At 38.3% G+C, this 26,247-nt stretch overlaps 1 protein-coding gene across 5 annotated transcripts in view; it reads right to left on the bottom strand.

Moving 5' to 3' along the window:
- Window positions 1-26,247, bottom strand: part of Gint3 (GDI interacting protein 3) — a 132,475-nt gene that overhangs the window by 80,203 nt on the left and 26,025 nt on the right. For all 5 annotated transcript variants that reach the window (XR_010859780.2, XR_010859781.2, XM_067145167.2 and 2 more), the window contains 2 exons: window positions 14,073-14,242; window positions 6,649-6,776 (listed from right to left, as the gene is read on the bottom strand). Coding sequence is in view for 3 of the 5 variants with exons in the window: in XM_067145167.2 (XP_067001268.2) it covers window positions 6,649-6,776; window positions 14,073-14,242 (298 nt within the window). In the remaining 2 variants the exon portion in view is untranslated. The remainder of the gene's footprint in view (window positions 1-6,648; window positions 6,777-14,072; window positions 14,243-26,247) is intronic.

Here is a 26,247-nt window from a genome sequence, read left to right on the forward strand (position 1 = left end):
AGTAAAAACATATAAAATTATAGGGAAATTCAGGATTTTTCGAAAGTATAATTTATGTATTGCAAAGCAATATAATGAGTTACATCACAGCTGATCTAAACAAGATTGTAAAATTTGAAACAGAATTTCAGCTTATTACCACGAGACCAGTCACCTGTATTGACCATAGTGCCACACCTGTAGCTCAGATTCCAGACAACAAAAGAATGACCTAGGTCACCATAACTCAAGCAAATGAGCACTGGATGTAAAATCTAAAGGCTGTAGATTTAGGTCCTGTAGTGTCCAGTTGGTCACTTTTTTGTACTTAACATCTCTTCAGCATGTACTATATGTACAGCGAGTTCCTCTCATCGGTTGGCCGGCAGGCACGCCCACTGTCTCATCACTTCCTGTTACACAGTGCAACGACAGCACGGGCATGCACACACAAGTCCGTGCTTAGAACGTGTGTTAAGTGTTGATCTGTTGCTCCAACTGTTCTCGAGTTGTGAAGTGTTACTTCGCGGTATAATTCTCATAATGCCTCCATATGTGTACACGGTAGAGGAAAGGGTATTTATGTACGATAATTATGTGAAAACAAAGTCTTGCAGGGAGGTTGTTAGGTGATTTGTAACACAATTTCCAGGTATACGAGGGGCGTTTGAAAAGTCCGTGCAAAAATAAAAACTACTTGCGTGTTTGGGGTAAACCCTTTTTATTTTTCGACATAGTCTCCTTTTAGGCTTATACACTTCATCCAACTATGTTCTAGTTTGTTGATCCCTTCCGAATAATAGGATTTGTCCAAGTCTGCAAAATATCCATTAGTGTTTGCAATCAACTTGTTTGAATAAAATCTTTGTCCCGCCAACCATTTCTTCAAATTGGGGAACAAATAGTAGTCCGAGGGAGCCAAGTCTGGAGAATAGGGGGATGTGAAACGAGTTGGAATCCTATTTCCATTAATTTTGCAACCACAATTGCTGAGATGTGTGCTGGTGCATTGTCGTGATGGAAAAGGGCTTTCTTGTGGACTAATCGCGGGCGTTTTTCCTGCAGCTCGGTTTTCAAACGGTCCAATAACGATGAATAATATGCACCTGTAATAGTTTTACCCTTTTCCAGATAGTCGATGAGGATTATCCCTTGCGAATCCCAAAAGACAGTCGCCATAACCTTTCCGGCCGAAGGAACGATCTTTGCCTTTTTTGGTGCAGATTCCCCTTTGGTAACCCATTGTTTAGATTGTTGTTTGGTCTTAGGAGTATAGTAATATATCCAGGTTTCATCCACAGTGAAGAAACAACACTTAAAGTCCTCCGGATTCTTCTGGAACAGCTGCAAACCATCCTTGCAACACTTCACACAATTCTGTTTTTGGTCAAGCGTGAGCAATCGCGGCACCCATCTTGCGGATAGCTTTCTCATGTCCAAATGTTTATGCAAAATATTATGTACCCGTTCAGTCGAGATGCCCACAGCACTAGCAATCTCACACACCTTAACTCTTCTGTCATCCATCACCATATCATGGATTTGATCAATGATTTCTGGATTCGTAACCTCCACAGGCCGTCCAGAAAGTTCAGCGTCACTTGTGCCCATATGGCCAGTCCGAAAATTTTGAAACCACTTATAAACTGTTCTGATCGAAGGTGCAGAGTCACCATAATGTTTATCAAGCTTCTCTTTAGTTTCCTGAGGCGTTTTGCCTTCCATAAAGTAATGTTTAATCACCACACGAAATTCTTTTTCGTCCATTTTTTGAAAATCACTCTACTTCCTTGATTCACACGAATGCCAAACACAAAGAAATAGACTAATGTAAACAAATTGAGAGGAACAGGTTCTTTACTCGATTAGAATCGAAGTGTTAAAAAACATGTACTTATCGAGGAAAGAGTAAATTAAATCGCAGACAGATTAGAACATCCCTAAGATGACTTGGACAAGAAGCCGGGGTTTCGAAGCCTCAGCATGGTGGGCAACAAAAATGATAAAATTGAAACCATACAAGGTAACTGGAGTACAAAAACAGCATCTACGTGATCATGATAAGCAGGTACATTCTTGTAATTGGATGTTGTGAAACATTTATGATGAAATAATTGATCCATGCTTAATATTTTTCTCCGACGAAGCATGGTTGCATTTACAAGGGTTTGTTTCAACCCAGAATGCCAGATATTGGAGTACCGAAAAACCCCTTCACATATATGAAATTCCTCTACATCACGAACGGATTGGAGTATGGCGCACAGTGAATGGATACAGAATTATAGGACCTATCTTTTTTCAGGGCACAATTAATGCACAAAAATACAAGCATAACATACTCAAAACCGGTTTTTGATGAACTGACTGACACTGACTGCTGAAATGGCTATTTTCAGCAAGATTTTGTCACCGCGCATACAGCATTAAACTTAATTCAGGACATTTTTGAAGACTGTGTTATTAGTACGGACTTCTGGCCGTCATGGTCCCCAGAGTTAACTGTTTGCGACTTTTATTTATGGGGGAGCTTAAAAAATAAAGTGTATGCAAGAAACTCTCACATGTTGGACAAACTGAAAGAACATATCCGGAGAGAAATAGCCTCAATTATGGAAAATGAACTTATGCATGTGGATCGGAGTTTCCTAAGACAATGCCAGAAATGTGTGGATGCAGAAGGAGAACATTTCCAACATCTCTTGTCATGAGGTATCATCTTATTTTCTTAATTCTTAATTAGTAATTTTGTTACTTCTTATTTTTTTAAATTTTAATTGCTATCTAATATCATGCCTGGTTAAAGTGAGCGAAGTGCTGTCCTTGTTGCTATACCGCAGAGTGGGGAGTGATGAGTCAACGGGAGGCAGATAAGCTGGGCGTGCCTGCCGGCCAACCGATGGGAGAAACTCTCTGTACACGACATGACGTAACAAGCTGAAAATCTATTTCAAGCATAACATGATCATGAAAGCTTAAGCTTGGAAATTATTAACTTATAGAAATTAGCTCACATTTGTGAAAAACTATCACCTGTAAGAAAAGCACAGACATAAAAATAAATTCTCAGTTCATTTTTTGCTACGGGCTTTACGTCGCACCGACACAGATAGGTCTTGTGGTGATGATGGGAGAGGAAAGGTCTAGGAGTTGGAAGGAAGCGGCCGTGGCCTTAATTAAGGTACAGCCCCAGCATTTGCCTGGTGTGAAAATGGGAAACCACGGAAAACCATCTTCAGGGCTGCCGATAGTGGGATTCGAACCTACTATCTCCCGGATGCAAGCTCACAGCCACGCGCCTCTACGCGCACGGCCAACTCACCCGGTCTCAGTTCATTAACTGTGTCAAATTTGCAACATGGCTCATTAACACGTTGGGTGCCACGTGCCGCCATATGGCGTCACGGTGGTCTTCAAATTTGAGATGGCATGACGCCATATGGCGGCACACAGTTCTTGAAATCCGAGTTGGCGTGACGCCATATGGCGGCACAGTTGAGTTTCAGGCGATGCGCCGTAGATAATCAGCTGTGACATCTATGCGCGTAAAATTGGTGCTACGTGAAGGGCGAACTTCAGGGTCTATTCCAGCTATGTATTTTTACTGTATGCCACCATGTGGCGCCACAGTATTCTTCCGAAGCCACTGACTGGCCAGTGGTCATTGTCACAGGTGAAAGCGCGCCAGGCTTTGTTTATTCCTCGTTTACGTACGTATTATCACTCAGATTATATAGTTGTGCAAAAATATTTTAAAAAATGGAAGATATTGGTAATAATCTTACGAGGGAACACATACATGTGTTACACTCGGATTCGGTTGAAATTTGGTAGGAACATTCGTGGGAGGCAGTAGAATGCCAAGGTGAAAACTGCATGTACCCAGCGCAAGTTTAAACGCCAAAATTGACCAAATAAATAGTCATAAAATTAGATGTGCCGCGGGAGTATCGCGGTGTGGCGGAGAGGTAGGGAGGAGCGAAGCAGCGGACGTGAACCAACCGGGCTGCGTCGAGGTGCGCCAGCAGCCAGGTAGCGTATAGTTAGCGCGTTCCCCTTAACTTCCAGATCAGATGTGCAAAACGTAAATATGAAAACAGCACATGAAACAAGTGTACCAAGGACGATGTTTGAACAACGATGCCAATAAGGTTTGAAAAATTACGAGTAACAAGAACTCGGGCATGCCGAGAAGTATATTTTCATTGTTTAGAGTTATCAGAAAACTGTTCACAAAAATATGTAATGTAATATAAGTACTTGTTTTGCATTTTACTAGGTTTTCATAAATATTGCGTTAATTTGAATTAGGAAATAAATATCCCGTATTGGAAATTCGTATTGAACATTCCATGTCAAAAAATTCTGTGACACCATATGGCGTCACGCTATATTTTATCTTTCCTAAAAATTGATGTGACACCATATGGCGTCACGCATGATCATGGTATGGCGAGATAAAATTTACTTAGTACATCATATAAATACATCCCAAGATTATATAAACAGTCTACAACGCGTACAATTGCTTTGGCACCAGCGGAATGCAATTAAAAAACATGCCTGGCACCAGTGGAATAGTGTGCTACAATCGGCTCGGCACTCAACGTGTTAATACACATTCCAATTATAACACTTCAGGTTCAATTACAGAGGCAAAAAACTTTCAGATCACTTATCAAGTATATAGTAGTTCACTAGACTCCCTCTGTAGATTAATGGATTAGTTCTCGGATCCCAAGATCATGGGTTCAAACTTAGTAGAGGTAGCTGGAAATTTGAAGGGCAGAAAAGATCCATTCGGCACTCCATGATGTATGTCGGCATATACAAGATCTCTGGTAACACATTTGCAGTTTACCCAACAAAATTAACAAAATCTCAGCTTTAGAAAGTCCAAGAGAGATCTGTTTCCCTGCCATCTGGTAGAGTAAAACGAAATGTCAAAACTGATAAGCAGACATCAGATGCCTGCACATAGTAGCCAAGGCCATATTATTATTATTATTAGCAGTAGTAGTAATAGTAGTAGTAGTTCATGACACTTAATGCAAGAAATGGACCCAATTCATGTAAGTACAGTACCATATTTGTTCGCGTACCACATGAAACTTTTTTTTCTTTTTAAAATGTCGTCCAAAAGTACGGTGCGCATCATGTGTTAAGACTTGGATTTTGTTCCAACCGATGTTATTTGACTGTGTAATACTTCCAGCAAACTTCTGCTCTTGAGACTTTAACCTGAATCATGTTGCAACTGATGTTACAGTATTTGACTGGCAGTGTACTTTTGGCAAACTTCTGCTGTCGATTCCGCACATACATGCCGCACTGCAACACATGTATTGAGATTGTAATTGTGGTAGTTTACAGTTCAAGAAATGTGTGGAAATATGAATAGCAGAAGATAGCGTTCTTTCAGTGCCACACAAAAACTGTTATTAAAGAGGCTGAAGAGTTAGGAATTGTGCAGCAGGAAAAAAATTTGACATTCCAGAATCGTGTGTTAGAGAGTGGAGAAAGGAGGACAAATTACATTAAAGTAACATCAATAGGTGTGCTCTTCTTGGATCGTGAATGGATTAAAGTTGTGTGGAATCGCATTCCTGAGAGTCTCATCATTCAAATGCAATGGACGAGATGGAAGATTATACAGTTTGGAGCGACGATGACGAGACTTCAAGTCCTGAAGGTGAATGCAGCAGTGCTGATGAAGATTACTGTGGGCCTATCTTGAAATGGTGTGTAAAATGTTATTAAACATTTCGTATGATACTCGTATACCATAATTCTTCATTTTTTCTAAAATCTAATATTCAACTTTTCTTTCATTTTAGATTGAATTCTAATGAATTTCTTTTATACCAGCACGATGACGACCGCATTTATGGGCACTGTTACCTTGTACCGTACTCCTTAAATAGATCTACAGACTTCTCACATCACTGGTTTCTTGGTAAGCGACTGCTAACATACTGTACATGCTTGAATCTATCATGCCATATCATGCACAAGGTCATAGTCCAGTTTGTCATATTCAACATATGCAATTCTGTGCAAGCCTTGCAGATATGTGGTTGGTCAGGTCATTTATAGTCAGTTTGTTTTAATTCATCTCAGAAAAGTTCAATGAGGTTCATTTTTGGATAACAGGTAGGCCACTCAAATAGTGATACCAGCACGATGAAGACAAGAGTTAATGATGACTGCATAATGCCAGTTATAATTCTTTAAGATGACTTCTTCTATGACATACTGGCAATATAGTTTCACTACTAGTTAGACAACATGCACAGCATCTTACTTCTTACGGTGTAAGTCAGGCACACTGTCCCAGATGAGCAATGTTTTCACATTTTTACCTCGCACTTCATTTTCATCTTGGATTGGAAAATAGGTTCAGCTGCATTTTTATCTGCCTGATACAACACCTCATGAAAATACACAAACATATTAGACCAATTCAAAGTAAAAGAGAATGGTTATTTACATGACACAGGGCCAATGACCTTCAATGTTAGGTCCCTTTAAACAACAAGCTTTACATGACACAAAAGCAAAGTTCTTTTTTAATCACTTTTCATGTGTAGTTTCACTCTAAATTCCTCAGAAAATTATTCCCGGAATGTTATACGGATCAGGTAAGAGACAATGAAATAATTTACGAACCTTCTCCTGGCCTTTATTGCAGGAGTGAATAATAAGGCAGGCAGTAAGGCCACGCTCTTCTTCCAGCTGTTCATATAAGAACTCTCGGATCTTCTTATTCCATTCTTCTTTACTTAAAATTCCATTCCCTAAACAGAAAAGAGAACAGATAAACAACAGAGTAACCGCATAATCAAATGGTTCTAATGTACAATTCTTTAGTTAATGTGGAACTCCCAAATTCATCGTAGGATCTATCAAAATTGTCTAATATCTATATGAATGCATAAATAGCCCCTGTGCTTGTTCAATATTGTGTACCAAATATAGGCATAGGCTAATTTACTAATCATGAAAAATATATGAATTACAGTGAAACCTCATTAGTGCATTCCTCATTAACATCTTTACCTGCTTAGCACGTCGTAAATTCGAAGTCCCGATTCTCATTGTATCAAATCTATATAAAAAATAGCTCGCTTATCGCATCATGAATTTTCTCTGTCACCGCTTAGTACGATCTTTTCCTAAGCCTGAAAATATTACTGTATTTTTGATCCCTTCTGAAAGAAACGTGATTTCCAACTTGGGTAAGAGTTGTGGCCACAGTTGCATGATTACGGGAAACGGCGTTCCTGAACCTCAAAGGATAAGTTGCACTTTCGGGAAGCAAGCCGTTAGCCTCAGGAATGTTCAGTTTTGCTTGCCAGTTAGCAGCGAGATTGCTGAATAGCAGAATGAGGCTGTTTGTGCTTGTATTCCGCATTCCATTCAGTTTATAGAAATTTTTTTTGTGTCGAGTGGTACAGTGAAGTGCAGCTAATATTTGTTGCGTGATACGGTAGCCCATATCTGGATTAGGAACATAATCGTGTGAAATTGACTAGTGTGGTGCATATTTGTCTTGTGATACCCTAGTTATGGATACGGAAAATGTTGTAAAATTTGTTAATAATGAAGACAAAATCTGTCAGAAAGTGGACTGCATAAGCGCGCAGTCGCGAGTGCTGAAACTTGCACCTTCTAAGTTTGTTAAATAATAGTACGTATAGAGTGTTTACATGTACAATTTTTGCTCTTTATAACCTAGAAGTCATGTGTTCGCTACACAAAATTTTGAGGTTATCGCATATTGGACCCCCCTTTACTATTTTTGGCTGTAAAAGTGGGGAAAAAAGGGGTCTAATACGCGAGTAAATACGGTACCTTCAAAGCCGACAATCCGTTTTTGCTGCAGAAATCAACAGCTGAGCGAGTATGAGAGCTAGAAGAAGGTGCTTACGTGCATTGTTATGAGTGGTGTTATTACATCGAAGCCCTGTTCAAAATGTCAGGAAGGCAGTATGTGAATAGCCCAGATACATTCGAGAAATGAGGAATTACGCCATGAATTCTGGATTCGTAACGTAAATCCGGCAAGGACTGTTAGGGATGATGTGAGTTTATTAGCCTCTTCTCTTAACCCTTTCATTGCCAAACCCGTATATATACGTTTTGGTGCAGTGCGTACTTCACCGATCTCACAAATGAACGTAATATAGTGTCATACCTTTGAGATTCCGTGGAAAGGTTCAAAGAAGTTCTGTACGGCAGATATACCACTCCATTTCATGTGTTTTGAAAATGATCTGGTGTTATTTCAGCTTAAGTTAGTTGGAGTGGAACGCCTTTCCCGCCAACATGTAGTTATCATGACGTCTTGAAGTATTTATTCATCTCTTGTTGACGAAGAAATTGAAGGTTTCCTCATAAATAGTGATTCTGGAGTGCTATATTTTGATAATGAAGATCAAGAATATCTAAGTGGCAATACTAAACTACAAGAAAGTGTAAGACAAAGTAGTAATGATGAATCATATGCGGAATTGTCACCCCTTCCTCAGAGAAATTATTTTTTCCCGAAATGTAAATGATTTTGATAATACCAGTTCTTGGATAAACAATTTTATATTATATTTCAGTAATAGTATCACTGAGCGGAGTAGTTGCACGTATTAACATGCTATGGCGCCAAGCTCTGCACTCGGCAGGTGAGTGGGTTCAAACCCTACTGTCATCTGTCCTGAGATTATTTTTTTTTTTTGTGGTTTCCCTTTTGCACTCCCATGCAAATGTCGGGACATTTCCTATTCATAAACTACAGCAGATTCCTTCCACTTCCTTACCCAGTTTCATTCACCATCATTCACTTCACATACATTATCTTCTCAATTGACGTTTGCATCAGGAAGGGCATCCAACCATAAAAATATGGTGTAAAATAAAATCTCACTTCATCCCCGACCCCACATTGGGCTGCTGGGCTAAGGGGACGATATGCATTCCATTAATAGTATCAGTAAATACGTATCTGTAAAAGTGCTTCTTCCTAAAAAAAAAAAAAAAAAAAAAAAAAAAACACCAGCCCAGAGGGTTCGCCCGGTCATCAAAACTCAGCAGTGAAAAGGTTAACCTACCGGTCACTGTTCCTGAGCTAAACATAAATTAATTGGGTGAGTCTTTGGCAGTGATAAGGATAAATTATCTGAGTTTAATGCTATAATTTTGTTTTATTCATTCTTCTGAGGCCTCAGAAAATTAATTAATGCGGGTTAAATGTCAACTGCAGCATTACATGGATTGGATCCAGGATTTGTTTTCTCTTAATTTGCCGGAAAATGAGCGGCAGGAATGCAAATTATTGTTGATATTTTCTGAATTATTTGATAACATTGTAAGTTTGCTTGAAGCAAAATAAAGTGTTTCTCGGTACAAAAGCAGAAAACAGATCAGATGTAAGGCTTTTCAGGCGTTTGCTCTATTAACCAGCGTTTCGTCTTAGGTCTGACACTAGACTCATCAGAGTGGGATGTGTCAGACCCTACCCACTGACGCTGGGGTGTATGCAGGTGAACTTATCAGAAGCCCATTATAAGAGCCACAGTCTGATAACTGCATACGGGAGATAAATCTCCACAATGAAATTATTGCCTGCCTAGCAATTCCAAATGGAAATTCTAAGTTTCCATGGAGGGAAATAGATATTTTTCCACCAATAGAGCATGTCAAAAAACAGATCAGATGTAAGGCTTTTCAGGTGTTTGCTCTATTAACCAGCATTTTGTCTTAGGTCTGACACTAGACTCATCAGAGTGGGATGTGTCAGACCCTACCCACCATGACTGATTATTTTCAGAAACAGTAAAGTTAGGTAGTCAGAATATTTTTCTTTGCCTTATTAGTTTCAACGAAAAGTGCTGTTTATTTTTCCATTTATTAATTGTGCTAAGTGTTACCTTTACTGCAACGTATTGGGTAAGTTAATAAAAACAACAGAGTAGTATCATTTATTATAATTTTAACTCTACTTTCAGTATACCTGTTCTATTTTTAACTTTTTTCAGGGTAACCACAATACTTATCTGGGAAGTCTTAACCCTACATTATCCTGGTTAATCGAGAGTTGAGTGTATTATCTTTTACTTCATTTTTCGTTCTCATACTCAGCTTTTTGTTTCCACGTTTAGATCCTGGCTATACTTGTACTCTCCTTGCAGAAATGTAACAGATTTTTCGAAACCTCACTCTGTATCCAGAAGCATCACAAATAGAACAACATCTGTCTTCACAAATTTTTTAAGTATTTCCTCCAGCCAACCAATACTTTATTAAATACAGTTGGATTCACACGTACAACTAAATTCATCCAAGTCTGAATCTGTGTACATTTCAAATATAGACTTTCATTGTATTTACCAATTGTATTTTATCTCAAATTTCTTATGTATCACTGTTTGTGTTATACGTCTTTCTTTTTATGTTATTTTAACTGATGATGACCTCTAGGCTAGGTCAAAACATCTCCTACATAGCTTTTTAAACAGATCATTTATTAAATGGCAAACGTGTAGTGAAAAGGTGGACTTTACACAATCAAATTCTTTTAGAATTTCTTCTTAGTAAAAGGGTATCAAGAAATGTGCACTACTCTTATAATCAGGAAGTGGAAAGTCATGGATGCTATACGGACTGTAACTGTGGCTTGGGACACCGTACCACCATCTGTTATAAAGAACTGCTTCCAGAAGTGAGAGTTCTTTGCGAATGATACAGAAAAAACAACTGTGGCAAATGCCGATAATGGGGACTGGAGTGATTTTCAACAACATTTGGAGTTGGAAGAAACTTTCAAAGACTTTGTGAACACGAACAATCAAGTACCAGTGTAACAGACGGTATCTCCTCTGATGCAACTGACCCGTGCGAGCTAACGGAAGTGGAATCGCAAGCAGACGAAACATCGGAAACGGAGTTTCTTTGTAAATATCGGATATACAGCACCACAGACTGGAAAAGATTTGGTGGCACAATTAACCCAATATCTGGCCTGTCAACCATGCATAAAACATCAATTTCAAACTTCTTGCTGCATCTCCATTTTATTACTGTATTATTTTTGTAACTGCCTGTAAACTGTTTCCAACTGTCTAATGGAATTTGCTACAATCATACATCCTTTCTGCCGATAGCATGTGATTGACAATAGCTTCAGTTTATCGTCGTATTTACAAAAAAGTAATCAAAATAATGGATAGGTGTGTTCTAAACATTCAGGAAGAGCGAGTCAGTCTATTTAGGCACATAAATTTTAAGACTGATGAACCCTGGACTTCTTTAATATTATATATGTCTCTGTACCGAATATCCAATTTTTGCAGCTTCCTTTTATTCTTGTTCTATTCTAGACTGAAAAAAATGGTAATTATCATCTTTTACAATTTCTGCTCTATTTGTCTTGAGAATCGGAGGTATCCGGGTTCAAGCTGTGAATACAACACTAATATTTAAAATTTGTTCTGTTACGCAGAAATTTGTTAAATTCAAAGTTACGTCATTTGAAGCCCAATTTTTTTGGTTCTGATTACTTCAAATTAAGGAATATTTGTTGGACAAGATATATTTAAGTTGATGTCTGATCAACACTTTGAAAGTACAATGACAAAAACAGAACAGCAAGCTTGGAGAAGTTTAAACAATGTTGTGCATCGTTTTCTTGGCCTGAATAAGCAGCCTGATTACAAGGAATAGTGGAAGATATGCTGCAGTCGGTTAAACAGTTAGGATGCAAGGTCTACCTAAAACTACGTTTTCTAATGTCACACCTAGGCAATTTTCAGGACAATTTGGCTGACACATCAGAGGAACATGGTGAACAATTCCATCAGGAACTTGATTGAATAAACATGATGTCTGATTACTGCTGGTGTATCACATGAGAAGGAGAAGTGACACACAAAAGGAAGGACATCAAGTGTTCATTCACAGGCGAACATAAACGGAACTAGTACCTCCACCCGACAATTGTCCAAATCACCATATTTGCTTCTTGTAATTCATGTGTGTCTAATGTTACTTTTTAAAACCAATTTATTGTTCCATTTTGCCTCCATCTTCCTGTATTTGCTTTCCATTTTCACTGGGTACAGATTTCGATGACGATGTTGCAAAAACCTGACATACTATCGAGAAGCAGACTTCAGATTCATGAGCAGCTCAACTGATCTGGTCAGAAACTCATATTTTCATGCAAACCCAGACAAAAAGTAAAAATTTGTCGACATGTGTAACTGACCATAATATTCTTCAAGTGGTATAAAATGCACGACAGCTTCACTGTGATTTCTTCTCTTAAAAACCAGAGTATCCTCTTCCCTCACTTCGATTACATCATATTTATTACCTACAGTCGTCTTCTTTAAATAAAGAACTATCATTTGACTCATTCATATTGAATATAAATGGAAGTGTCACACACATCTGTTTCAATGCCTGGCATTGTTTTATACTTACTTTTTTACAAATTGTAATTTATTCTTCCACCTAATCAATAGATAGTTTATATCATCGAACAGTGCTAGTTTCGGCTGTTCATTGCAGCCATTCTCAGCAATTCACATAAAATAATAAAATTTGTAAAAAGGAAGTTCTACCATCAATACAGGCCTAGCAATGAAATTTATTGCATACACATTGTTTTATACTAGCGGTTACTCACTGTCATCGGTCAAACAACTCATTTACCAGGGAAGTGCCAGTGGACAAGAAGAGAAATAACATTTTACAATTTGGCTAGGCGTATCAGGATACAGAAATTATGTAATGGCTGGAGATCGTGTTTGCCTTCTTTGTCGTTCTACAATTAGGCTGCAATGCATCAGGTTTATTATAAGAATGCCAAGAATTTCCACTCTAATTGAGTAATCAACTTTTTTCTACAAAAAGGCTGAAATTACAATTATCCTGTGACATATACATATATGATAAAATGTGGCTGACATTATCTTACTAACTTACTGGCCCATAAAAGTAACTGTTTTTATTAGGTGATTTCTGACTTTGGTTTTGTGTAAGGAGTCACTGAATGTTTTTGAGTGATGATGTAACTTCACTGCAAAATATTTTTTACACAAAGCTTTCATGAGCAAGATTACACGATTTTGTTCTGGCTCCTCTTCCAAATAGCGTTCTCTTGGAAATAGGTCAGTTCCATGCACTTTTTTTATTACAGTAACAGTCATTACATCAATGAGGTTCTTTACTTTGATAATATTATTTGTCATAATAAAAAAAAAGACTTCACCACTGATTCACATAACGCAGTTTAAAAGCACCTTCAGGGGGTTGAATAAGTCCACCTATATTTTTGGCATGAATCACACTGTTAACCTGTGAAATAGTGCTAACTAAGAGCTCTGAACACATACAATTATTTATTCCAAAGAATAACGGAATGTCCCGCAATATACTGAATTTGAATTGACAGGGTTTGTCGTCTGCTTGAGTTCCCTAACTCTCTGGAATAGCAGAAAGCTCGCTAGTAGGATGACTCATCACCAGCTGCTGCCATCTTGGTAGTGCTAACGCTCACTGGCAGACTTCAATTGACACCCCATGCCCTTTCTTAAGTCCTACTTGTTTGCTGGCATCACCTATCACTTCCTCATTTTGTCATAGACCAAACCAGTTCTATTATGTTAAAACACACTAAAATGATCTACGCTGTCATAAACTGTCAGAGAATAGGAAGCAATATTACATCGTGTTTTCCAGATGCCGAATTTTGTATTCATATAATGAAAGATGAAGAAAACCCGGTTCCCTAACAAATAATACAACAAAAATTTGGCAGTTGATAGCAGAAATAGAAAACATATTAAGAAAATATATTAAGATTTATTTAGTATGATTGGAACTCGAAAAAATCATCGTGTTAAACGGGGAAACATGGTAACCGAGAATGTGCGAACGAGATTCCACTGTATTGCAAAAGCTCCAAATACAGGAATATACTTTCTGAAATATTCAGACTATAATATCATTTTATTGTATCTGCAGTATCTACGGGCATATCACTTTCAAGAACACTACGGTAGGCAGTACAGTACAAGAAGCATTTTTGTCCTCACCTATCATTGGACACCTAAAGTATACTCCAGTTACTGCTAAATGGGGTGAAGTATCCTGCACAACAGGATTAGAACTAACATTGGCATCACTAGGTGGTGGTATCATTTCTTTGGCTTTCCTTTCTGCTTCCAGCTCCCTCCGCACCTGAGCCTGGATAGCTGCCAGAGAACTGCAAAAGATCAAATATATAAGCATAAATTGAACAGTACATGAAATGTTTTTATACAAATAATGACAACTAATATTATGAAGTATTCAAGAGGAATGACAGCAAAACTGATTGAGGATTAACGACACCAACCAACTATTAAAAATGGGTCATGGATTTCTGAGGATTCAAAAAAGACAGATTTCAAAAAACACAAGAGAGAGAAGACATGAGGAAGGTGAACTGTTGGCAAAAGTCATTAAAGTACCAGATTCCAAGGTCACTGGATTTTCAAAACCATAAAAATGTATCATCATCCAAGTCTTTGACTTAGTGTTTTTGTGAAGGTGTATGGTCTGTTCTTCAGATCAATTAGTGCCATTTTACATGATCATGCTGAATAATCTGCTATGCAAAATATGAAAAATTACAAAGCACCAAGACGAGACGATATACCACCTGAGGTCTGGAAGATCCTTGGATGGTGTGAAGCTGAGATTCTCAAAAGGCTGTTTAGCAGAATTCTCCATGATGATAGCATATCTGCAATTTGGTTGACCAGCACTACAGTCCCTATCTGCAAATGCAAAGGTGATATTGGTGAATGTGTCAACAACCAACCAATGTGTTTATTGTATCAGATGTATTCTTGATCCTTGCCTACACAATATCATTAAAATTTTTGCAAACCAATGTGGCTTTGTCAGGGGGATCAGTACAATGGACATTAATCATATAGCCTGTCTACTTGTTGGAAAACATAGAGAAAAACAAACCTGTACACCCAGCCTTTTTGTACTTAGAGAAGGCTTTTGAATGGATATCACATGGGCTTATTTGGAAAGCCTTACGACCCCATACTGTTCCAGAAGCTTACGTGCAATGGACCTAACTTCTCTACCACATTGTTACCAGTATGGTTCGCTGTTCGACAGAGATCTCACCCCCATTTCCTATCAATGTTGGGATTCAGCACTGTCATCTCTCTTATTAATCCTATGTATGCGTATAGTCACAGTTGACATCCAGACATCATGCCCATAGGCCATCTTATATGCTGATGATGTGTTACTTGTGGATCAATACCAAACAAATCTGAAAAATCTCCAGCAAATTTGCAAATATCATTTAGGGGAAATATGGCTTGCACCTTAGATCAAGAAAACAGAATATCTGTAATGGGGTTCGCAGACTGCTGGTACCATTTGCATTGACGAGCAAGACTTAACCTATTACTATTCTAAATAGCTTTTAATAGGTTTAGACAAGTGAATGCAGGAATATATACAGCACCTATTATGGTTAATTTTATGAACAGTGAGCAACAGTGTTGCCAACTAAATTTGGCGGAATTAGACGACGGAGAAATATACCATTTAGCAGACAGAGGATTTTTTGGCGGAATTCTAGATTTATTATAGCGGAATTTAGTGTTTTATCCATTTTACGTTTTTTAAAATTTTTATTCCAGTCTGTCTTCGAGCTATTCCATATTTCTTGTCAGGAGCTAGCAGTTATGAGGTCATGGTGTCATAAATTTGTAATGCGTGGGGAAAGTTTATTTATCTCTTCGTTGAAGAATGACGGCAGATAATGAAACTGTGAAAGAGTAGTATTTGTATTTATGCTATGAAGGAAGAACGTTTGAACTGGCCTGTTCTGTGTGTGGCCCTTGAGGTAGGGGATTCACCTAGTTTGCACCCGGCAGTAAAATGCCTACAAGTTTTAGCTCGCCGGCTTGCAGGCAGGGGGTTAATCCCAGTGAAACTCACAGATCAGGTGAGTGCAGACATTTACTTTTATTATTATTATGTCCGGCGCCATGGCTAAATGGTTAGCGTGCTGGTGGCCTTTGGCCACAGGGGTCCCGGGTTCGATTTCCGGCAGGGTCGGGAATTTTAACCATTATTGGTTAATTTTGCTGGCACTGGGGCTGGGTGTATGTGTTGTCTTCATCATCATTTCATCCTCATCATGACGCGCAGGTCGTCTACGGGCGTCAATTCAAAAGACCTGCACCTGGCGAGCCGAACATGTCCTCGGACACTCCCCGCACTAAAAGCCATACGCCATTTCATTATTATTATTTTATTATTATTATTTATTAATATTGCTCATTTTTATTACTCATTATTTGAGATTTTTTTTTTTTTGGTGGAATTTTAGCGGATTTTTAGTAGTATTTAGCGGATCTTTAAAATATAAGTTGGCAACACTGGTGAGCAAGACTTAGTTAACGCTAATTTACATACCTTGGATCACTTATCACCTCAGACAGAGAGATATTACCAGACATCCGAGTGAGTAAATGCTTCATGGCTGAAGACTCACAGGGTCACTGGTGTGCTATATAATAAGAAAATTCCCAACCACCTGAAAGGAAAAGTCTACAAATCTAGGGTCTGACCAGCTGCACTCCATGGGTTGGAATGCTGGCCTACAACAATAAAGCACAAGCCAGTTTTACATGGTATGGAGATGAAAATGTTACGTTGGTCACTGGGTCTTACCAGATTGGATCATGTCTGAAGTGAAGATGTCGGAAGTTGATTGGAAGTGGCATCTATTCCAAGGAAGATGTGAGAAGCATGACTTGGATGGTATGGTTATATCATCTGAAGCCCTGCAGACTCAATGATACATAGAGCCCTCCAATTTTATCCTGGAGGTTCTTGATTCTGCAGTCCCAAGAAGTGATGGTTCAACTGCATAAAGGAAGACATGCATCTTGTAGACATTAATGTAGCCGATGCTCTACATTGCAGGAAGTGGAGGACGGCACGTTTAAAAGCAGACCCTGCATCAATGCAGGATTAATGGTAGGATAGAAGAAGAATGCTGAACAATCCGCATGATGGCGACTAGTGTGTCACGTTACCGTTATCTTGGCACTCGCCCTTTATAGTGAAAATGAAGGCTTTGTAAGCGAAGGTACTAGTGGCTGCTCTTAGGACAAGGCTGCACCACCTCAGGCATCCTTCCTTCAATTTCTCCTGAATGGGAGCAAGTCCCATCTCCTACTGAATTGAGTCTTTGGTTATCTGATCAAGGAGAGAAACTCCAAGAGATCAATGGAACATGCATATCTCCATGGTGTGTAGAGGGTGCTCGACACTTCTGGTGACCGGGCAACATTCAGTCAAATACAACACCACCATATGGACCACAGTGCATTACACCTTTTGATTTCAGGTGGACTGGTATATGTTTACAGGACAGTGCTCTGTGACTACTTTCCAACTAAGCTATGCAGCACTCACACTTGCAAGCAATTCCTTATCAATATCGCTGCTGCTCAGCGGGTGAAATCCTAAAGACTGAAACGAGCTAGTTTTCACTAGGTCTTCACCATTAATCTTGAAATTTAGGTGCAGGCTTAATCTGCCTAAGCAGCCACTCCATCTCTGAACACAGCACTACAGTTCCATTTTGGTGGTGGTTGCAAGTAGGACGTCATCAGCATACAGCAATGCCCAAGGAATACTCTCTTGCAGGTCATGTAAGATGATATCCATAAGAAGTATGAAGAGCAGTGGTGGCGATGGTGATACCTGACGAACTACAATTCTCACATGGAAGTTCCCAGAGAGGTCAGCAATTCACCCCACTCATCATCATCATCATCATCATCATCATCATCATTTCCCTTTATCCAGCTGTAGCCGGGTAGGGGCAAATATGGTTCCTCTCCACTTTCTTCGGTCTTTCCACCACTCCTCCTCCAACACTGTGTCCCAGTCCAGGTTTCTTTCTATAATGCTGCGTTGGATGGTATCCTTCCATCTCAATCGTGGTCGTCCAAGACCTCTCCTTCCATGGATTTGCATTTCCATCACCTTTTTTTGGCATTCTTTCGTCGCTCATTCACTTTATGTGCCCAAACCATCTTAGTCGGCTCTTCTCTATTCTATCATTCATTTTTTCCACTCCAATTTCTTCCCGGATTTTCTCATTCCTTATTTTGTCTCGTCTACTCTTTTGTATCATACTCCTCAAGAATTTCATTTCGGCTGCCTGTATTCGACTCTCATCCTTCTTTGTCATTGTCCAAGTTTCTGCTCCGCAAGTTGTTATGGGTACGTAATACATCTTGTACATAGTATCCTTTGCTTCCATTGGCACATCTTTGTCCCATAACATATTTCTTACACTATGATAGAAACAACTTCCAGCTTGAATCCTTTTACTAATCTCAGCATCCAGTCGAGCATTCTCCATTAATTCACTCCCCAGGTATTTAAATGTTTCCACTACTTCCAGGGGCTTGTCTGCAAGTCTAATCTGACCTTTCCCTTCTTTCTGCCCTCTAGTCATAACAAGAGTTTTACTCTTTTCTACATTTATTTTCAATCCACATTCTTCAATCTTCCCATTCAACACATTCAACTGTTCTTGAACCTTCCTGTCGTCTTCTCCCCAAATCACAATATCATCTGCAAATAACATCATGTTCATTTCTCTTCCTCCATATGCTGCTTTTGCTGTTCTCATGATGTCATCCATTACTATTGTAAACAGGATTGGTGATAGAACACTTCCCTGTCTCAGCCCACTAGTTATTTTGAACCAACTTGTCCTGCCAACTTGTGTTTGCACGTAACTACAACATTCCTTATACAATGCCATGATCATTTTTATTAATCCCTGTCCAATTCCTTTTTGCACCAGACTGTCCCAAACTTTCGTCCTAGGGACACTGTCATATGCCTTTTCAATATCAATGAATGTCATCACCATATCATTCCCGTACTCCCAATGCTTTTCCATTAGTTGTCTCATAATGAAAATGGGCTCTATTGTTGATCTTCCACTTCTGAAACCAAACTGATTTTCCTGTATCTGCTTCTCAACCCTCAACCTTATTCTACTTTCCATTATCTTAGCAACATGGGATATTAGAGTAATTCCCCTGTAGTTCTTCAAAACTTTCTTATCACCTTTCTTGAAAATTGGGATGATTATTCCTTTTTGCCAATCCTCAGGGACCTCATTCTCCCAGACATTCCTGAGAACCTGGTATGTCCACTGCAGGCCTACAGCTCCAGCTGCCTTTATCATCTCCACTGAAATTTCCTCTATTCCAGCAGTTTTTCCATTCTTCATCTTTCTTACTGCCATTTCAATTTCATTCATTGTAATTTCTTTATCCATTTCTTCGTTAACTAATTGCCTTTCCTGGTCATCCATTGAATGACTGTCATCCATTCTTATGTTCAGCAGCTTCTGAAAATACTCTCTCCATCTATTTCTTATTTCTTCTGGCTTTGTTAAAATTATGCCACCTTCATCCTTCACAAATCTGGTGTTTACTTGATCTCTCTTTTTGTTTCTTAAGATACCATACAGTAATTTCTTGCTGCCCTGCGTATCATCTCTCAATTTCTGTGTGAATAAGGCCCAGCTTTCCTCTTTTCTTCCTCCACTACTTTCTTGGCCAAATTCTTTGCCTCCACATATTTTCTTCTACTTTCTTCAGTCTTAGATGTTTTCCATGCCTTCCATGCCATTTTCTTTTCCTTCACTTTAATCTTTACCCTATCATTCCACCAGTGTGTTTCTTTGTGTTTCACATTTACTGATGTTCTACCACACACCTTTTCTGCACATCCAACCAGTGCTTCCTTAAATCTTTTCCATTCCTCTTCAACATTCCCCACCTCTGTCCTGGGTACCAAGGGTATTATTTCCCTTTGAAATTCTTCTTGTATGCTTTTCTCCTTCAACTTCCATACTTTAATTCTTTTCTCTCTTCTTAATTGGTTTTTTTCAATCTTTCCAACTTTCAATTTTCCTATCACAACTCTATGATCTCCACCAAAGGCTTCTTCAGGCAGGGCTGTTACATCTACAAGGTTCTTCCGGTGTTCTTTCTCTACGATTATATAATCAATCATGGTCTTTGTTTGTCTGTCTCCCCAGCCATACCTTGTAATCTTCTGACTGTTCTTCCTAAACCAGGTGTTTCCAACAATCATTTGATTCCTCATGCAAAAATCCACCAACAACTCGCCTTCTGGATTTACATTTCCATATCCAAAGGGCCCTACAACATCTTCCTTTCCTTGTCTTTCCATTCCAAATTGTGCATTTAGATCTCCCATCAATAGTTCTTCCTTATCTTCTATCTGTCTCTCCACTTCCTCTAAGAAGTCCTCTAGATGTTCATCTATGCAACCCGTTTGTGGGGCATACAACTGAAATAGATCTTTCACGCCATTTTCAAACTGGAGTCTCATCATCATCATCCTATCGCTGACGTACTTTGTATATTCCCGATAATCTTTGGGTTGCAAATCACATCCCATTTTACTTAATATACTTCTTACAATGGAAGAAAAAGCAAACAAACAGTGGGTCGTCACTTGGCTCACTCAGAAGTAACTACATACTCAGTGTTCTGATGACTGTAATTTTGAGCATTCCGTATGCAACTATACTGTTTGAAAAAGCAAGAGTTGTAACAACAAGCAGAAAGACACTTTTTTTTCTGTGCAAACGTTCGGTGGATTCTGTGGAAACTTTTTCCTTTCAAAAAGTTCAGAATATTTAAGAGCAAAAATTAAGTTTTCACATGTGATATTCTTCATCTAAGAAAACAAAGGGGACAAAATACTCGATATGTATTACTTTATTCTGTCCTGAGAAACTAGTAGATTGCATAGGTGCTAAAAAACAAAAGTGTTGCTCAGTGTTCTCCTCAGAAATTTTCATTAGCCGACTGGCAGGAATGAGTCGCCAGGCGGGGAATACTACGTAAAAGATGAATGTGATAAAATGTCTATCTATTCCCCTCACAGCATTAACAATAATATCAGATGGGTAAACATTAAACTGCAAAACTGAACTATTTTAGTGTTATCATCATGACAAGACATATCAGAGTATTTTGAACTTCTAATGTTGTACTCATCATCATCATTTCCCAACTCCATTTTTCCAGGTGTGGTGTACAAGCACTCGCCACCTTCTGTCTTCACACATCTTCTGTTCCAGTACATCCTCCCATTTGTGTCCTCTCTCCTCCAATCTGATCTTACAGTCTCTATCCAGCATTTTCTTGGTCTTCCCTGTGGTGGGCTTCCTATGAGATACTTTCTGGCAGGTCTTTACCCATTAAAAAAAAAAAAAAAAAATTAATTTAACTACTATATTTACAACCTGTGTTTCACCTACAGGTATATCACGGGATATTTACAGTTATGATAACAACATGTAGATAAATTATTGAAGTGAATGGAAGGTTTTCTTGAGGAATTCTGTTACTTCGACAGTGTTCCAATGGTATTTCACAATTGTTGGCAGGAGAGTTGATCGATAGCACAGCTCGTCGTTCTCTTGAGTACGTGGTGCATGCAGTCAACAGGCGTCGAGCAGTCTGTGGAGATTTTTCCGGGCAGCTGCAGAGTTGGTGAATCCATTATGTTCATTTTATGGAGATAGGATTTAAAGCGACCATGATTTGTAGTAAACTGGGTGATTATGAAATTGGACCAGAGAGATGAGGACAGTGTGTGTGGTATGTTAGGAATGAATAATTTTGTACGGAAGAAATCTTCGGAGCTGGTATATATGGCGATACGGGATGGCCTAGGGAGCGGTGATAAGGGAACAAGGAACTGGAAATCAAGTAGGGATGACATAAAATTGTTAGTGTTGAACTGTAGAAGTATTGTAAAGAAAGGAATAGAATTAAGTAATTTAATAGATATATATTTACCAGATATTGTAATAGGAGTTGAATCATGGCTGAGAAATGATATAATGGATGCAGAAATTTTCTCACGGCACTGGAGTGTGTATCGTAGAGATAGGATAGGAAAGGTGGGAGGGGGAGTTTTCATTCTGGTGAAAGAAGAATTTGTAAGCTACGAAAAAGTTAAAGATGAGACACATGAAATTCTAGGTGTAAGGCTCATTTCTAAAGATAATAGGCAACTTGATATATTTGGAGTGTACAGATCAGGAAAGGGTAGCACTGATGCGGATTCGGAATTATTTGATAGGATAGTCAGCTATGTGGGAAACGACATGGAAAGAAATGTGATTGTAGCGGGAGATCTGAATTTGCCAGATGTCAATTGGGAAGGAAATGCGAACGACAGGAAGCATGACCAACAAATGGCAAATAAGTTAATATGGGAAGGACAGCTGATTCAGAAAGTGATGGAACCAACCAGAGGGAAAAATATTTTGGATGTAGTGCTGATAAAACCAGATGAGCTCTATAGGGAAACTGAAGTAATAGATGGTATTAGTGATCATGAAGCTGTTTTTGTGGTAGTTAAAAATAAATGTGATAGAAAGGAAGGTCTTAAAAGTAGGACTGTTAGGCAGTACCATATGGCTGACAAAGCAGGTATGAGGCAGTTTCTAAAAAGTAACTATGATCGGTGGAAAACGGTAAATAAAAATGTAAACAGACTCTGGGGTGGGTTTAAAGAAATTGTTGAGGAATGCAAAAACAGGTTTGTACCTTTAAGGGTGGTAAGGAATGGTAAAGACCCACCTTATTATAATAGAGAAATAAAGAGACTAAGAAGGAGGTGCAGACTGGAAAGAAATAGAGTTAGAAATGGCCGTGGAAGTAAGGAGAAATTGAAGGAACTTAATAGAAAATTGAATCTAGCAAAGAAGGCAGCTAAGGATAACATGATGGCAAGCATAATTGGCAGTCAAACAAATTTTAGTGAAAAATGGAAGGGTATGTATAGGTATTTTAAGGCAGAAACAGGTTCCAAGAAGGACATTCCAGGAATAATTAATGAACAAGGGGAATGTGTATGTGAGGATCTTCAAAAGGCAGAAGTATTCAGTCAGCAGTATGTAAAGATTGTTGGTTACAAGGATAATGTTGAGATAAAGGAAGAGACTAAGGCCAAAGAAGTAATAAAATTTACATATGATAACAATGACATTTACAATAAGATACAAAAGTTGAAAACTAGAAAAGCGGCTGGAATTGATCAGATTTCTGGGGATATACTAAAGACAATGGGTTGGGATATAGTACCATATCTGAAGTACTTATTTGATTATTGTTTGGCCGAAGGAGCTATACCAGATGAATGGAGAGTTGCTATAGTAGCCCCTGTGTATAAAGGAAAGGGTGATAGACATAAAGCTGAAAATTACAGGCCAGTAAGTTTGACATGCATTGTATGTAAGCTTTGGGAAGGCATTCTTTCTGATTATATTAGACATGTTTGTGAAATTAATAACTGGTTCGATAGAAGGCAATTCGGTTTTAGGAAAGGTTATTCCACTGAAGCTCAACTTGTAGGATTCCAGCAAGATATAGCAGATATCTTGGATTCTGGAGGTCAAATGGACTGTATAGCGATTGACATGTCTAAAGCATTTGATAGGGTGGATCATGGGAGACTACTGGCAAAAATGAGTGCAATTGGACTAGACAAAAGAGTGACTGAATGGGTTGCTATATTTCTAGAAAATAGATCTCAGAGAGTTAGAGTAGGTGAAGCTTTGTCTGACCCTGTAATAGTTGAGAGGGGAGTTCCTCAGGGCAGTGTTATCGGACCTTTATGTTTTCTTATATATATAAATGATATGAGTAAAGGAGTGGAATCAGAGGTAAGGCTTTTTGCGGATGATGTTATTCTCTATAGAGTGATAAATAAGTTACAAGATTGTGAGCAACTGCAACGTGACCTCGAAAATATTGTGAGATGGACAGCAGGCAATGGTATGTTGATAAACGGGGCTAAAAGTCAGGTTGTGAGTTTCACAAATAGGAAAAGTCCTCTCAGTTTTAATTACTGCGTTGATAGGGTGAAAGTTCCTTTTGGGGATCATTGTAAGTATCTAGGTGTTAATATAAGGAAAGATCTTCATTGGGGTAATCACATAAATGGGATTGTAAATAAAGGGTACCGATCTCTGCACATGGTTATGAGGGTGTTTAGGGGTTGTAGTAAGGATGTAAAGGAGAGTGCATATAAGTCTCTGGTAAGACCCCAACTAGAGTATGGTTCCAGTGTATGGGACCCTCACCAGGATTACCTGATTCAAGAACTGGAAAAAATCCAAAGAAAAGCAGCTCGATTTGTTCTGGGTGATTTCCGGCAAAAGAGTAGCGTTACAAAAATGTTGCAATGTTTGGGTTGGGAAGAATTGAGAGAAAGAAGAAGAGCTGCTCGACTAAGTGGTATGTTCCGAGCTGTCAGCGGAGAGATGGCGTGGAATGACATTAGTAGACGAATAGGTTTGAATGGCGTCTATAAAAGTAGGAAAGATCACAATATGAAGATAAAGTTGGAATTCCAGAGGACAAACTGGGGCAAATATTCATTTATAGGAAGGGGAATTGGGGATTGGAATAACATACCAAGGGAGATGTTCAATAAATTTCCAATTTCTTTGAAATCATTTCGGAAAAGGCTAGGAAAGCAACAGATAGGGAATCTGCCACCTGGGCGACTGCCCTAAATGCAGATCAGTATTGATTGATCTTAAAGTTCACTTAGGACCTTATGCAAGGAAGTAAATCTCTAATGTCGGATGTAGAACAAGCACTGACTTGCTTGACATCATATCATGACTAGATGATCATACCAAATTAAAAATAATAAGCGAGTTAATTCCACCTTTTCAATACAAATTAAATAGTGTATATTAAATAAACATTTAATGGGACTACTATCGACCTATTTAAAGGTCATCTTCAGCCATATCGCATGCAGAACAAAGTATTTTAAACAGAGTGGTTTTAAAGATGGTCTTAAAACATAGAAGTTTGACACTATGAAAAACTGTTTTTAGAATTTCATGAAAACACTTTTGTTGTAAGAAATTCCTACTTAGCTGTAGGAATATATGAGAAGAAGAGGTCTTTTAACATTCTTCATAGTATTCAAGAGCGTAGATACAAATCGAAATTCAGAGTCTTGATGAAATGTGGAATTGGGCTTGTATGCATAATGTTGTTGTAGTACAGGAGAAGTCCTTTGATATTCTTCATATCATTGTGAAGCTTAGATACACTTATTTATAATCTTGATGAGATGTAGAATTGAGCATATATGCAAAGTATTGCCATAGTTAAAATGTGAGTTGAAACAGATATATTATTGCAGTTGAAAGGAAATTCTATATAGCTGTGTATAAAGAAAACAATGTAAGTAATATTGAAGGCATCCATGGAAATTAGAGACTTTAAAAAATGAAAGTGAAAAGGCAATTGAAAATATGAATTAAGTTAAAAGAATTTTTTATTCTCTGTATTAAAATGGCGGAATGAATACTCATCCAATGGTGATATAAAAGGAAAAATAAATTAGAAAAATGTAGGAAATTCTAACAAAATTTACGGAATGTAAAATACTAAATGAAAAGAATTAAGGAAAGAGTTGAAAAGAAATAAGTCAAAATGTGGCTCATCTTACATATATGCTTATTTATTCTTACATACTTTGCATGTACGAGAGGTGTTCAATATATAATGCAACACATTTTATTTCTCAACCAATTTCGGTTTTAAAAATTGGAATTTTGTTTGGGACATCTTTGAATATCCCTGCTTCGTCTACGAGAGTTTCATTAATTTCTGATAGGTGGCAGCGCTGTAACTAGCCTCCAAAAAAGGCATCTATAACGAAGGTGCGTACCAAACAGAGAACAGTTATTGAGTTTCTTTTGGCAGAAAATCAGGGCATCACAGATATTCATAGGCGCTTGCAGAAGGTCTATGGAGTCCTGGCAGTGGACAAAAGCACGGTGAGTCTTTGGGCAAAGCGGTTTTTTTTGTCATCACAAAAAGGTTGAACAATTACATGTAATAAATATCATTTTTGGTCCGTATTGATGATATTAGATTGAAATAATAACATTAAGTTATTTATTAGACCACCTAATCAATACAAAATCGTCTTGGATGATTTACATAAATTTGTTAGCTAATAATGGGACATGTTTCGCCTTCCCTGAAGGCATCATCAGCCATAGTCTTAACCTTAAATTAAAAATAGGCGTCTAAATAACATGTAGTAATGAAATGAATTTTAAAAATC

The sequence above is a fragment of the Anabrus simplex genome, chromosome 4 (genome assembly GCF_040414725.1).
Source record: "Anabrus simplex isolate iqAnaSimp1 chromosome 4, ASM4041472v1, whole genome shotgun sequence".
In the NCBI taxonomy this organism is placed as follows: domain Eukaryota; kingdom Metazoa; phylum Arthropoda; class Insecta; order Orthoptera; family Tettigoniidae; genus Anabrus; species Anabrus simplex.